Source organism: Apis mellifera, linkage group LG10 (assembly GCF_003254395.2).
Source record: "Apis mellifera strain DH4 linkage group LG10, Amel_HAv3.1, whole genome shotgun sequence".
In the NCBI taxonomy this organism is placed as follows: Eukaryota; Metazoa; Arthropoda; class Insecta; order Hymenoptera; family Apidae; genus Apis; species Apis mellifera.
Genome location: NC_037647.1, coordinates 5697062 through 5713608, shown reverse-complemented (window position 1 = coordinate 5713608; position 16547 = coordinate 5697062). Strand labels below are relative to the sequence as shown.

Sequence of the window (16547 nt, the reverse complement as noted above, 5' to 3'; positions counted from 1 at the left end):
TACACTTTTCTCAACTTCGTTTATCGGCAATCGATGTTAATTCCGTTCGAGGATCATTATTTAATCCGCGTACCAAGAAATATATATATATATATATATTTATGTTTCGTAATTGAGATTTTTTATATCTCCCCTTCGTTAGATATCGAATTTTATCTCCGATTTTAAATGGGTTCAGTTTATCGATATAATTGAATTTTTATGCTAATGATGCTAATTAATCTGCTCCTCAATCGTGTCGGTTATCTGTGAGCGATATGTGGATTTGTTTCACCATTTCGTCTCAATGGGACAGGGATCTTTTATTTGAAACCAATATGTTCAATAATCAATCGGAGGTATAATAAAAACGATTTATTATTTGTATATTGGCATCTACGTTTTTTATTCCTTTTTCCACTATTGCGAAATGGCCGAATTCTTAACGAGACTTCTAATCATGAAAAAGTAAAAATGTTTTAATTATTATTATTTTATTTTACTCGAAACTATTCGTACTTGCCCACATTGCAGGATCAGAGAATGAATTATCGATCAAAAAGAAAGATCAGAATTATTCATTTTTCCAGCTTCTTTCGATTTTCCAATTCATGGGGATAAATTAAAAAAGAGCAGCGGGAACAGCCCTACATATCTTTCAATCCGCACTTAACCGAATACTTAATAATTCAATATTAACCCGTGACATCAGGGTGATCACAATTTTCAATCTGCGAACGATTAATAACCAAATATTCCCATGATGCATTACTTTAAGATGATCACTCACTTCTGAAACTTTCAATCTACGCAGCAAACGTTTAATAATCAAACATTCTCATATACACACACACATATATATATATATACACTCTACAACATTTGAAACGAAACGAAATCTCACGAGATCGCGGAAATACCATCTTAGAAACATGATAATACACGAGAGAGCAATCCCAGAGCGGAGTCACTCTGATTTGCAGTTTCTGCCGTATTGATTCCTTCGGGTTGTGTCGAGTGCCAAGCGTCATTAAGGGGTTGAGTAGACAACTATGGATCTATAACCGTGCACGCGATTTCTTTCTCACTCTCTCTCTCTCTCTCCACGATAAATATAGGCGTGTCCACATGGACTTGATTTTTTTTTTTTTTTTTTCCCTCGACCTTTTATTCTCACACGTATCGACACGTTTTTTTTCCCCCCTCTCTCTCTCCTTTGTTGCAGAGGGGCCGTTCCAAAGCGACGCTTTGCTCGTTCCGGAAGGCTGCCTGTTCGACCACCTTCACAATCAGACGAAATGCTGGGAATCTCACAGGTAAGCAGACGGGCAGAGAAGACGAGGCAACGTGAGAGTATCGATTTACATGCTCGCCACACCGTAACTCTATCCTCGTTGGAGCTTGGTTCACGGGGGTTCCCGGTTCGATGAGTTGCGTCAGGAAAGTCTCTGTTATCTCTGACCGAATGAATTTTCTTCGATTTTTTTCAATTTTTCTTTCTTTCTTTTAAATCTGTTCGCGACTACGTAATTTTATCCTTCGTCGATGCTGACCTTGTTCCATCGATATTTCGACGATAATTTTTCAAAGATACTAAAAATCTTATCGCATTTCGTCTCCAATTCTATAATTTATTATAAGATATATTTTATATTTTGTATTCTGTCTCAATCGAATAAAGATCATAGATCAATAAGAAGATGATAAATTCACGAAACAGCACGAAATACTCTTCAGACACTCGTTGATCGACCTCGTTCGATCGTTTACCCTACCACTCCAGAAATGAATTTCCGTCTAAGAGGATTGAATCCCCGTTACGATTCCTCGTTACGGTTTCTCTTTGATGCGAATCCCTACGGCCTGTACAAGTTCAACGCAGAGGGAGGGAAAAAAATAAGAGAGAAAGAAAGAAAAAGAGAAAGAGAGAGAGAAAAAAAAAGATTCAATCCGGAAATTCACTGTTCCAGGTGGAATGCGACCGCAGCAGACACCTGCAGAGAGAGGAATATGAATCTGAGGAGCTTTGCAATGCTGTTGCCCTGCGGAATATCCTTGTTCTCTGGCGTCGAATTCGTGTGCTGTCCGAAACACCTCAAAGGTACGTAACGTACGTACATTCTCTCATATCATCATTCACATTCATTCATCGACTCGAATCTTGGATATACGTGGAACGCCACAGTCTTGGAATGCTGCGCACAGTGAAACATTTTCCTTATATACGGATTTCTAGATCTCCGTGAAATTACTCATCATTTATCGATTAATCTTTTTTCTTCCCATCAGAGATTCTTGATTGAGACTCGTGGAATTCTGTTTCGTAATTATAAATGAGAAAAAAGGTATAGATATAGATCCAGATATGATATATGTATAACGCTTCGACGAATCATTGCATCAATCAAGGTTTTTTCTAAAAAAAAAAAAAAAGAAAATGTGAGAAACTTTAGAAATTTTGTCATCGTTCAAACAATGACGTTGAACTTATCTTTTGTTTTGTCTCGATATCTCGATCGGTTCTCGAGATACGAGGATTTAAAAGTTTTTCTTTATTTACACTCAAGACGGTGCAGATATTACGAATGGGTCCATTGACCTATATTTTATTCTTGGAAATGCGTGTTGTTATATTTTTCTAGGAATCTCTGACTCTCTTCTCGCCTGGAATTTAGGATAGGTCAGTAGAGAAAAGAGATAAGGATAAGATGGAAAAATTATCTTTTTTCTTTACACGCCGATATCTCGGGAACCGGAAGTCGTATCGAGATAAAAAGCGATTTAAAGAGCTTTGGTTTCGCGCCTCCAACGATCGTTCATTCGTTGATAGGAAGATAATAACGATTCAAATTTTTAATAAGATTTTAATCAAATTATGAATTATCTTTGTTTTTCTTTACCGATGATATCTCGAGAAAGTCGTATTAGTATTTTAAACAGCAAAATTCCATGCTTCTTCTAATTCTTCTTTCATCCTTCAACCGGAAGTAATTATCTTCGAAGTTATAATAATTCAAAGTTTTCTTAATTTTAATGGAATTTTAGACAAATTACATCGAGTTTATTCCTGGAAGAATATAGATATATTAAAGATAATTAATTTAAAGAGTTTGATTAAAAGTGAGTTATGGATCTTTATTATAATCAATTGAATTTAATTATGTTGATTGATCAAACCGGTTTCAAAGGTATATCCGTAACTTACTTTTCATACTTACTCGATACTTTTTTAATTTTATCTCTAAAACTTAGAAACTCGAATGGTGGTAATATTTCACTGTGTGCATATATATCGCATTATGGTAGCAGCTTGCGTTTTGCACGTTTGCAGCAACTAGTAACGCCTGAAACATTTGCATGAACGTTAGAAAAAGTGGGGGCAAACTGCGATTAAAGTTAGCTTTTTACTTACGTAGTTATTGAATTTTCCCAAGCTTTAGAATATAATAGCACGGAAAACATTTAGACGAATCAATAATTACTCAGAAATATTCAGTGAAATTACTAATATCTATAACAATTATATACACATTTATTCTCAAAAGCATAATTTTTCCATTTAATCTCTTCCATATTATTAAATCTTTAAATTTCCAAAAATCCTTCCCCTTTTACAATTCCCTATTCCCTGTAGAATCCAATTTATCCAAACTCATAGATCACTTCATTCTACGGTTAAAATCAACAATAAAGCCGTGTCCCTGTAATATTGATAAATTCTGCGTAATTATCGATTCATCCTCGTAACAGCAAACACGATTTTAACGGCCTCGAGAGTCGAATTTCCGCATCGATCGTCGACTCTCGAGGCAAAGGAAAACATGTTATTGTAATTCGATCGAGATGGAAAAGGGAATATTACGCGCGGCTCGACATATCCGTTTAGGTAAATAACGTCGGCGTTACCGCGAAAATGCATTCTTTGTCGCCATTCGCTTTTAATCGGGCCTTTTCCCGCCTCGAGTATACTTTTCTGGAATCCATCGAGTCGCATAATGCCATTGAATCGGTTTCAACGGTTCTCCCTCCCTCCATTGTTCCGTTAATCATCGATGTATGTAAATGCTTTTAACCGATCCACAAAGGAGGCTCGACGTTTGGAAAAACGCCTCCGTGTTCGCGAACCGTTTAAGAGGACCTCGAACAGAGACGTCTCGAAAAAAGAAAGAAAGAAATATCGGAGTTATTAAAATTTATTCAACGTTTGTTCCTATATTTGCTCGATATCGAATAGGGAATTCCTGTCTGGCAAGGGAAATCTTTCTGGATTTAATTTTCAGGGATAGAATTTCATTTTCTCAACAATCTTTCTCTAAATTTTGATTCGACGATCTTCTCATTCTTCTAATACAATTTCTAAAATTCCTTTAATTTTTCTCTTTCTCTCTCTTTATAGAATCAAAAATGAAAAGAATATTCCAAAGAAGAGAGAGATATTAATCGGTAAATTAATTTCACAACGAGTCTCACAGCCATCGTGCTTCATTCGAATCGAGTTGTTGAACGACAACAGTTTGAAAAGAGAACGAGAAAGATAGGGAGGGAAGAAAAAAGAGCAGAGGGAGGCGCATTAAGAAAGTGGGTATATTTCGATTCACCCTCTCCGTCTCCCATGACGAGGGTAGTTTACCCTTCTCTGTCTTTCTCGCTCGTGCAATCAATAACGGGCCGTCGACGACTGCGCAACGACGTAACACACTATGGGTTTTCCCTCCGTACCTGCGCATCTTTTCTTTTCAATCCACCCAATAACCATGTGTGCCGCTAATAAACTCTACGGGGGAGGAGGAGGAGGAGGGGTGGAGGGTTCTACCATCCACTGGGTGGCCACACTGTCTGTGTGCCAGGCTCGATTCGCGACACATCCCTGCCTTTCCAACCCTGATCAATAGGGAATGACCGATGAATCACCCGACGAAATTCCAACCTCCGCCACCGCAACGATGATGGTCGATCGCGCGTGCCGCTTCGGGGGGTTTATTATGCACGCTTGTTGACGAGCTTGCGGTTCATGGTTTTACGGGGATGAATATATCGGGGATTGATGGATTTCTTCTTTTTTCTTTCTTTCTTTTTCGGTTTGAATGGGATTCGGACAAATTATGATGACCATGATCGAAGATTATGTGGTTTATCTTGGGTTGTTGTTGTTCGAGTTGTTATTTTTAGAAGATACGAAAGGATGGATTTGAATTTTTCAGAGAGGGATTATTACGTTTCACGAGCAGGGAAATATTTGTTAGAATATAGGAGCAATATTTGTTAACATTTATCGTTTCGATGTTCATCAAATATATGGAATATATATCAATTGTCAATACACAATTTTGTCGTGATGTTGGACAAGTTGTATATAAAATGTGTAATTCGTGTTACATCCTCGTGTATGAAATATAAACAAATGGACTCGTGTTCGTATTTTTATTGAAGACAAGAATGGAATCATTCGGATGAAATATGCGAATAATTGATCGATGTTGAAAAAAGATTGATATTTAAAGGGGAGATTTCTTTTATTCGTTATATTTATATTTTTTTCTCGTGAATTTTTATCATCGGTAAATAAATTGCGATATCATCCACACAGAGAAATTGAAACGCATTCAATTTATTTGCATTCATTTCGTTGCGAGAAGAATTCGTTTATATTCGAATTCTCTTAGAATGAAAAAAAAAAAAAAAATAGACTTCAAATCGAAAGTATTTTTTGAGCGTATATCGATTTTGCAACATTCGTTCATGTAGAAGTCTTCCTTTCATTCTTTTCATCTCTTTCTGTTTTAAAATTATAACCTTGGATGTATATTAACCCTTTTTAACCCTCCACATCTATAGATGCGATATCTTTTGACGCGATGACGTACATACTTTGATGCTTTGAATCACGTGTCTCACGTATTTTCTTATCAAGATTCCCACAAGATATCTTCTCTAAAAATTCGGTATAGAAATCATCTCATTTGCGTGTGTCAAAAATGCTAAAAATAGCACACGTTTTACAATTTTCATCTTATGAAATTGCAAACGTATTTTTGAAATTTAATTTTCGATCGTCATCTTAATCAAAATCCTTCGATTTATAAATTTCTGATTTTTCACGACAAACAAAGTATTTAAATCATTTACATATATATAAAAAAAAAACAAAAGAGACACGACGAATCTTGAACGTCGATGCTCTCGACGTTGCATCTTCCTTCGCATTACCCAGTTCACCGACACGTAACGCAGCTCGAGTATCGTTAAACTCTTCACCAACGACGCCGTGTTGAGCTACTTGTTTGCACATTTTGTTTATGGCGCTATTTTTAAACAGAGAACAGTCGTTCACGGTTTTCAGCGGCGGTTGAATTTTCATGGACGAGCTGGCAAAGCGTTCGTCTTCCCTCTGTGTCCGTGAAAATACGCGGAAAACCCTCCACCTTGGCTATTGCCAAGAGTTTGAGTCCTGATCCCTTCTCGCATCCATCGAATCTTGATATCCTTTCTCTCGTCCCAAAAAACGGAGGGATGATACACGGAATACACAAGTTGGAAGCTCGGAAGTTCGATAAATTCGTGCAATAAACGTAACGATATTCTGGTTGGTGGAAAAAAGTGCCAACACAACCGCCGCGTGACCCAGATAAAAGGATAGCGGCTAGGATACGACGACGGGCGAAGCTTTTGTCTGCCTTTGCAGAACTCGAGAAGTCAGCTCATCAGCGTGTCTATTCTCGGAGAATGGGACATCTCGAGAACCTAGTTAGTCAAGACGGCTGTCCTCTTCAACATAACAGAGACAAATTAGAGTTTTTCACGGAGGTGCGCAAGGGACGCGAAATCGCGGATGGCACGCGGTGGTTGCACACCATTAGGGGAGGGGGGAGGGGGGCGGATTTCGAAATACGCGCCACGCGATGCAGCACGCGATTTGCATTCGTTCTACGCCCAGTATCATTATCAGAGCAAGCTTTTACCTTTGCTATGCAAATTAAGTCCTGTGTGTCTTCTTTTCTAAAAAAAAAAAAAAAAAAGAATTGAATTGAAGCTTATTTTATTTCATTTTAATTTATTTATTTTATTATTATTATTATTATTATTTTATGTATGTATGTATGCATTTAAACAGTTTGAATTTAAATCTTTGTCGAATGGATGGAAAATTGGAAAATTGTTGATTGTTTGTCGAGGTTTTTTTTTTTGTATTTTGGATATTGTTAATTGAATGTTTCAGGAGACTGGGAGAGATTTGTGTATAATTTGAAAATATTAATTTTGAGATAATATATTTTTTTTAATAAAAAATAAATAATTCTGTGGTATTGCTGTATTGAATAAAAAAATGATTTAATTTTAAATTATTTCATTATTTTGAATGAAACAATGAAATAATTTTCTTTATTTGGTATTTTTTTTTTTTTTTTATTACTATTTATTCGAATAAAATAAAAAAACTGTGTGAAATTTATTTAAAAATAATATGATTTAAAAACAATATATTGAGATAAGTTTTCTAAATAAAACAAATTTGTTTTATTTATTATATTTGATGACATTTCCTTTGTCCAATTGATTGAAACTGAGCAAATATTTGTGAAAATAATAAATCAATAAATTACTCGTTTGAAAATATAAAATTTGTACTTTCAGTAATATTCAGTAATATTTAATGAACGAAAATTAAAATGAAATTAATTAAAAACGTAGTTTCGTATTGACGTAGTTTCTAATCCATGCTATTCTAATCGATAATTGATAAAATTTTAATAAAATTTTCCAATTATATTTATCATTTCACTAATTGTAATTTATGTATTGTTACATAAATTTTTTTTTTGAAATTATTATGAAAAAACAAATATTTTGAATATATTCAAATATATTCAAAATAATTGATAATATATTTTCTATTTTAGTCAAAAGCGTAAGTACATATATTTATATTTATATTAATATTGTAAATATGTTAATATGCTTTTGAATATTTCATATGTTAATTTTTGGCTTAATATCACATTATCATTGATTTTAAATATGATACTTTATCATCATGCCACTCATCAAAATGTCATATACATTAAATGATAATAAAATATTCAATTTTTGGCATTTTTTTCTAAAATTAATAAATGACTGTAAAATTGATTGGAATTATATTATAATATATAGGAAATAAAAACTGTCATTATTATGTCTTGTTATAAAAAAAAAAAAAAAACTGAAACAAATATTATATAAATTCTTGCCTACTTTTTTTCTATTCTTAAAAGGATCCTTTTAAAGATAAATGAACAGAAAATTAACAATAAATTCAACAATTTTAAAGATCTATTAACATTTACGTACAATTTGCAGAAAATTTGAAAGCCAAAAAACCGATCGACTTGCCGATTCCAAAGGGTGTGGACGAAGATCTCGACGAAGATGAAGACGACCTTGAAGACGATGATGGTTTGGATACTGATGCAGATGATGAAGATGATTCTGAAGCTGATCCCGAAGACGGACTCAATGATCAACCTGATGATGATGAAAGTGACGAGGAATATCTCAACGATGATTACAATTACGACACTACAACAAGGTAAATCGATATTAATTCTTGATTTATTAACGATAGAACTTTCATATATTTTGAAAATTTTGAAAAATTATGGAATAAATTATTTATATAAAAATATAAATTAAATATAAGTTATTATAAATTATGTTAATGTAAAAAAAAAAAAAAAAGAATTTTTATACGAGAATTTTATAAGATATTAACTGTACTCGTTTGCAGAAAGAATTAAAATCACAAAAGAATGGAATTTATTAACTACGTTTAGTTATTTTTAACACTCGGAAGATTATATAAGCGATTTATACTTTCACTAAGGCCAGAAATTCCAATCTTTCGTATGGAAATAATTGCATTAAACTAATCCTGAATTATATTTGATATTTGATTTTCTATTATCCCGAGTGGATAATAATTTCAATTATAATAATTCAAATAAATATATATTATTTCATATTTCTGCAAATATTAGTACATCCATCTATGTTAATATTATTGTAATCTATTAATTTCAATTTAATTAAATAGTCTTTAATAATATTAATGCTTAATTAATGCTTTTATTAATAATTATTTATTGTTTGCATAATTGGGATATAATATAATTAATATATATAATTATAAAATATATTCTCTACGAGGATTCATTACAACTCTCTCCAACACTTCTCCATATTTTTAATCAACAATTATATTAGTATTTTATTTCTATTTAAATTCAAATGTTTCTTGCTATATTAATACAATAACAATATAAATAATTGTACGTTCATTTTGTCCAGTCGATTATCAACAACAGTTTCAACCACGGAAAAACCGAAACAAGACGTAACTGCAATGCCATTGCCAGTTAGTACCAGCACACAACAATCTTCGCAGTCACAGAGCACACCGGATCCATATCTAACTCATTTCGATCCTCGTTCTGAGCACCAGAGCTACAAGCAAGCACAAATGAGACTCGAAGAGGTGCACAAGGAGAAAGTAACAAAAGTAAGCGGGTGATACCTATCGTCTATCTCATTTCTAATTTCTCTTATTTTTTTTTATACAAAAAAAAAAAAGAAATATATATTATTTTCATTAAGTTATTATTTTCGTTTTTTTTGCTTATTTCGTTGATTTTATTTTATTACATATATTTCGTTGGATTTTTTAAAATGATATGATTTTCGAAACGAAAAACGAAAAAATTGAATTTGAAGAAACAGCGTATGAAAGAAGACGTAAAATCGGAGTTTCGAGAGATAGCTATTATCTCTCGGAACACTAGTGTCGAAATCTTTGTGCTACAACGTTTTCAGGTGATGAAGGACTGGAGTGATCTCGAGGAAAAGTATCAAGATATCCGTGCCCACGACCCAGTTGCTGCTGATGCTTTCAAACGATGGATGACCGCGCGATTCCAGGAAACTGTTGCTGCTCTAGAAGAGAGCGGTGCCGCGGAGAAACATCAATTAAGCGCTATGCATCAGCAAAGAGTACAAGTATGTGATTTAGAATAAATGGATGCAACTGGCGAGATATTTCTTTCGTTTAAGGAAGAAAATTTTTATCGATAGATTTGAATAACTAGAAAGATACGATTGTTGTATCTGTCGAATCTCAAAGTGTTTTCAAAATTGATCAAAGTTAAAAAGATTGATAAAAGTTAAAAAATGGGGAATCTACATGAGAAAGTAAATTGAGAATGAGTTGGTATTTTAAAATGACTTTAATATGCGCATATAACAAAAGGAAAAAAAGATATAAATATAATGATATTTATTAAAAATAGAAATATATGTAATTGAACATATATTTAAATTTTCAATATTAATTTGAATTTTGAAAAAGTGTCATTTTATATTTTTCATTTAATTTTTCATGTAGATTATACATCTTTCTGAAATACATTATATAATTGAAATCTTTTTGATACTTATGAATGTTGGATTTGAAGATAAAAATGAAGTATATTAATTTTATTGATTTATTAAATTAATTTAGTTTGTATTGTATATTTATTTTATATATATATAGATAAGTTTAGTTTATATATATGTTTCTAAATATTATATCTTCAAATTTTTTAAATAATTTTCTTTTTTTGCAATATTGAAATTTTAATATTAAAATTCTAATTTGATTCAAATGAAATAATGTATAATTTAAAAATTTTGAAAAAACTTTTCTATTTTTTTTTATTATTTGATTTTAATTATAATTTATACATCATTTATGTAACATATGATATAATATTTATCATATTATCAATTTATTTTAGGAAGCTGTTAAACAAAGGAACGAAGAAGCGATGTCATGTTATACAGCTGCTTTGAACGAGACACCACCAAATGTAAGTTTTTCAAGTTTTTTTGTCCAATCGCAAATAATTTATTATATTTATTTTTATCTAGATGCATCGCATTCAAAAATGTCTCCAAAAGTTGCTTCGTGCTCTTCACAAAGATAGGCATCATACTATTGCTCATTACAAACATCTGCTGGACAGCAGTTTGGAACAAGCTCAACGTGAGAAACCAGCAACGTTGGAGCACTTGGCGGAAATCGATAGAATCACCAATCAGAGCCTGTTGATGTTAGAACGGTAATGTGTCCGTCGATATAGAGTAACGTCAACGTCTCAGAATACTAGATTCCAGATTTTGACAGAGCAGAAAGAAATATATCTTTGACTTAATAGAATACTATATGGAGGATTTCATTCATTATATTTAGGTATCCTGATTTAAGCGCAAAAATTGGCCGCCTTATGGATGATTACGTTTTGGCCCTCAGGAGCAAAGATGAGACTCCTGGACTGCTGTTAGCGATGACACGAGAAGCGGAAGCAGCCATTTTAGATAAATATCAGGCCGATGTTACCAGTAAGCAACAAGGTAATTTTGAAATTTGATAAATGAAAGAGAAATGGTGTGATATCGATTATATTTAAATAATGAAATCCATTGAATCTGTAGAAAAAGAGCATCAAAAACAACTGGAACGAGTACGCAAGGAGCAACGCAAAGCTGAACGTGGTGAATTACGTACAGAACAAGCACAACAAGAAGAAAGCGATTCGATAAATGATAACAAAGATATTCAACAACAACCGGAGCAACCGGCAGCTATGCACAGCGAAGGACTTGTTAGGGCAGCTCATAGTTTGACACATGACATTTCCCATTCTGAACCGGTAAATATAGTTGGATGATATTGCTAGAAAAAAAAAAAAATAATATTTATAAGAAAAATGATGATATAAAAAAATGTTTCTATTTTATTTATGATGTAGGGTTACTCTGTAAGAAGGGAGATGTATCACAGAGAAAGTCGATCTGTCTACTTTACACTTGCATTTGCTGGAATTGCACTTATGGCTGCAGCAGTAGTAGGTGTAGCAGTATTCAAAAGGCGCAGTGCAAGAAGCCCTCATAGTCAGGTGTGCCTAAAATGCAATTTTAATTAGAGTTAGAAATTTGATAATCAATAATTAATAATATTAACAATTATTATTATTATTAACAACGTTAAACAGGGATTTATTGAAGTTGATCAAGCGGCCACACCAGAGGAGCGGCATGTTGCAAACATGCAAATCAATGGATATGAAAATCCTACATATAAATATTTCGAGATCAAAGAATAATTTAATCACCTCGGTCTACAAGAGATTTTATTTGAAATTGATCTTTAATTGTCCGTTCTCGCGTATGTTCTTCAAGAATCTCATAGTATTTTGTTAGTGTAAGATATCTTTCAGGTTCGAGGTTCTTCCGAAGATTCCGAAAATATATTTAAAAAAAAAAAAAAAAAAAATCTATGTCTTAGTGATATATGGAATAAAATCTGTCCATAGACGAATAGGTATTGCGATACGATATCATTATGTGTCACGTCTCTTTATAATAACTCGCGACTCGTTATACGAAAATATAACGATTATTATGATATATGTATAAAGCAATTTTCATATAACATCTAGTAGATAGAAATGTTATGAGTCGATTCATACTGCTCGTATCAGAATTATCTACAAGACAATTCGAAAGGGAAACAACATGCCAATGTGCCATATTATGGGAAGGGCGTAATGTTGTCTTCGGAAGTATCTCATACACGTTGTTTTCGTTTGTCATACATGTTATTATTAACAAAATAAATAAACAAATAAACACAGGAAGGAGCGCTCATAATGATGACGACAACAAATCTAAAAGAAAGAAAGAAAGAAAGAAAGAAAAAAAAAAAGAATCATCACTCATTAATGTTATATACGCGATATCCTTCAATTAGAAGGCTGTGGACTATGATCAATTACGGACATTGTTTTTTCAGCAATAGAAATATGCGTTAAAAAGAAAACGTATTCTCGTGATGACGCATTCATAATATAATGCGTGCTGTTGCGCTCTTTGCTGTATATTTCTAAGTTCTGATATTTTTCGAGATAGTAAATGGCAATAATAAGTAAATGCAGCTTATAAATAATACAATGAAAATAAGAAAAAGAAAAAAAAATGTTAGCAGCGGTAGCAGCTTACACGGTATAAAAAATATAATCCGATTTAAAAGAAAAAAAAAAAAAGAAAAAGAAAAAAAAAACATGATAAGCATATTACATAGCACTGTGCAAAAGTGTATGCTCTACGATATGCTCTTAAAATATCAGAACGGCGATTAATGCACGTTCACCTTCGTGATTGCAGCTGTTTTTTCATCTCCGTTCGATTCCCACTGCCTGATTTTTTCAGCGACCTTTTCAGTACTTAACGTCTACTCTTAGATTATACAACTTTATACTTATAAGAAATTGAATCATGAATCGTATCTAAAGTTATTATGAGAAGCAAGATATTTTATCATTCCATAACAAATGTCCACTATCTTATCGAGGTGCTGCCCGAATGTATGCACGGAAAATATTCGGTAGCTTTGTTCGATTCGGTTCGAGTTATCGTCACGTGTTTCGTAATGAAAACGGACGAATCGAAAGAATCACGCCGAGGTTGCCGAATAAGAGGAACAGTTCAACACAGGAGTTTTTTTGAGTGGCATTAGTACCTCAGATTTAGGTCGAATAAGTGGCGAATGTTAAAAGCAAGCGTGTTTCTGTCTTTTTTTTTTTTTATTTCACCAATTTTTTTTTCTCTCTCTCTCTCTCAAAAGATGGTTCATACAATAACTATCTTAGGATTATTAATTATATATGATGACGATAATATATTACACGTTTAATGCTTATATATTTGTATATGGTCAAAAGATAGTAGGCTGCGCTTTAACCAGGGTCGCGTGGGAAAGCATAGCTTTCGTTTGTTTTAATAAATATTGCACGTTTTTTTTTTATTTATATTATATTTCTTTGTAACAAAAAATTAATTGTATTAATACATACATATATATATATATATATATATATATACATATATATACATACATAAATTTGATAAGTGTTATATGTAATTATAACAAAGAATAACAATTAATTTTAGTCGCGCAAGTGTTATGTTAATTAACGATGGTTTAATTAATGTTTTTATTTAGATCACTATTTATATATCAAAGAATTATATTTTCCTTCCCACTTTCTCTTTATTACAATAAAATCATTTGTTTTATTATGTTAATTTTGCTAAAATAAATTAAACGAATGCGCAAACCGAGGACATTGAACAATAATCCTTGGATTCCTAAGCGCACGTGAAGCAGCTGCCTTCCTATTTAGCGAGCATAGTAGTAGACTGTCTCACGCAACTCCGGTGGAAGAACGAGCCAACGAGAAAAGTATATACACAGGCACACACATTCGCGCATCGCTGAGTGTTAAAAATATTATTTTAGATATATTAAAATGATAGCAATTAACCATATGTCTATGAGAGATACAACAAAAGCATAGCATCGATGCGTTAATAATAATATAAATATCTATATATATATATATATAAATATATATGTTCATGTGTGTATGTGTGTGTGTGTGTGTGTAATATATGAACAATATATATACATAGATATATATATACATATGCATATACATGTACACCTATCAAATTAACTATACATTATGTACCTATAGCATATAGTCGTTAAATGAGAAGAAGAAAAAAAAACATTGACACGTCGCGTAATAAAAAAAAAAAAAAATTTGACTTGATACGGATTCACAGATGTTGATGAAGAAAACATGTTGTTGTCTCTAGAAAAAGAAAAAAAAGAAAAAAAAACGCAAAATTACTATTCTTCTTTTTTTTTTAATTGTAATAATCATTCCAATTATAATTTTCACTTAATGTAAAATAAAATAAAAAAAAGAACGAAGATGGTACGCGATCATATGACAATTGGCCTACGTTGGCGGATGTGCTGTTGTTTATCATATATTATATTTGTCAAAAAATATGATGCGAATAGCACCTGTAATGCTTGCCAAATTTATCTCGTGTACCATCTTTTAAATAACATAATTATAAAAAAATTTGGATTGATAATAACAAAAATTTATACACGTCAAAAAGAAAAAAAGAATATCCAATTCGAATGAAATTTTAATAAAAGAATACTCGACCAGCAGCATACGAAAACATATCTTATTTCGATTATAATTGTATTGAGATAATGACCAAAGAATTTAAAGAAAGATTAATCAACAATCTTTGAAAACTGGAATCGTATCAGTTTTAATCTGTTTTAACTATAGAGCATCCATGTCATTTTTTCACTTCAAGATATTGTGAATTTGCATCGAGTCACTTTGTATAAGTTTAAGAATTGATTTTTGTAAAGAGGTAATAAATATTTACCGTAATTAATTAAACTTTAGCTTAAAGAAGAAAGAAAAATAAATGGAAAAAAGACACGTGAGAAGTGAGGAAAAGAAAGAAGAAAGAAATAAGAATGAAGGAATAAAAGAAAAAAAAATAATACGTCCTTTGCGTAGCGGTTCGGATTTAGAAGTTGGCGAAAATGGGAATAATAACGGAACTAAACTTTATTTTTGCAGTTCTTTCGGTATAGATCGATTCTTACGATTTTATCGCGTCTTTGATGAACTTTAATATCGTAACAATGATGAGATATAAGAATCCGATTGTACGTGCAATATATCAATACTCGTGTATTTACACGCCTATACACAGCGCTATATATAGTTTTCGATCTTACGTCTTACGCATTCGTTAATATTTAAAACAAAGTGGCTTTATGTTTAAATCAAAGTTCAACCCGATATCATCATATTTTTGTTACATTATTCATTATTATTTTAATTATCGTCAATTGAATTACTTGATTAATAATAAAATATTTGGTTTTGTATAAACCGGATTGAATGACGCAAGATGAATTTAATCAACATCGGATTAGATAAAAATTGATATATTTCATAAATATTGCCCATTTGGTCGAAAATAAAAATACACAAATAATAGAAAATGATAATACGCAATCTAAATCGAAGAAAGATGATGAATTTTTTAAGTTGCTTTTAATTGTAGGATCGGAAACTTCACGTTTACTATAAAATATTTCTATGACGGATAGAAAAATTACTAACCGGAGAATTAAACTAACTTCCTCGTCTCCCTCTTTCTCTCCATTACACAAGAATTTCTCCTCGCCACTCACAAATTTTATCGCATTAATACACTCCGTGAAAAGAACGTATTGTGTTTGTGGATATATGTAATTTTACTTATCAATAAATAAATTACAAAGATAATTACTAATTGAATGTCAATCATTCTTCAACATAGATATTAAATGAAATATTCTTATTCTGTTCAATATTTTCTTATAAATTTTTCTTACGGAACAATAATTGAAATTGATTGATATTTAATTTAATTAAATAATATAATTATTGTTAATATTAAAAAGTTACTTTTTTTATAAATTTAAAAAAATTATTGAATTTTAAATAAGATCATATAATGAATTAAAATATGTAATAGTTAATTCATGTATGTATAATTTTGTATATGAATCAGAAACACTTGGTGTTTATATAAATGTAATATAAAAATATGTTTTACACTAA

General features: G+C 31.7%; 1 protein-coding gene across 2 annotated transcripts in view; it reads left to right on the top strand.

Moving 5' to 3' along the window:
- The window catches only part of LOC551733 (amyloid-beta-like protein), a 44058-nt gene extending 27829 nt beyond the window's left edge, over positions 1–16229 (top strand). For both annotated transcript variants that reach the window (XM_026443414.1, XM_016914430.2), the window contains 11 exons: positions 1205–1295; positions 1950–2080; positions 8317–8545; positions 9304–9514; positions 9826–10008; positions 10788–10859; positions 10921–11111; positions 11243–11403; positions 11485–11702; positions 11802–11948; positions 12045–16229. In XM_026443414.1, coding sequence (XP_026299199.1) covers positions 1205–1295; positions 1950–2080; positions 8317–8545; positions 9304–9514; positions 9826–10008; positions 10788–10859; positions 10921–11111; positions 11243–11403; positions 11485–11702; positions 11802–11948; positions 12045–12155 — 1745 coding nt within the window. In that variant the 3' untranslated portion in view covers positions 12156–16229. The remainder of the gene's footprint in view (positions 1–1204; positions 1296–1949; positions 2081–8316; positions 8546–9303; positions 9515–9825; positions 10009–10787; positions 10860–10920; positions 11112–11242; positions 11404–11484; positions 11703–11801; positions 11949–12044) is intronic.
- The last annotated feature ends 318 nt before the right edge of the window (positions 16230–16547 follow it).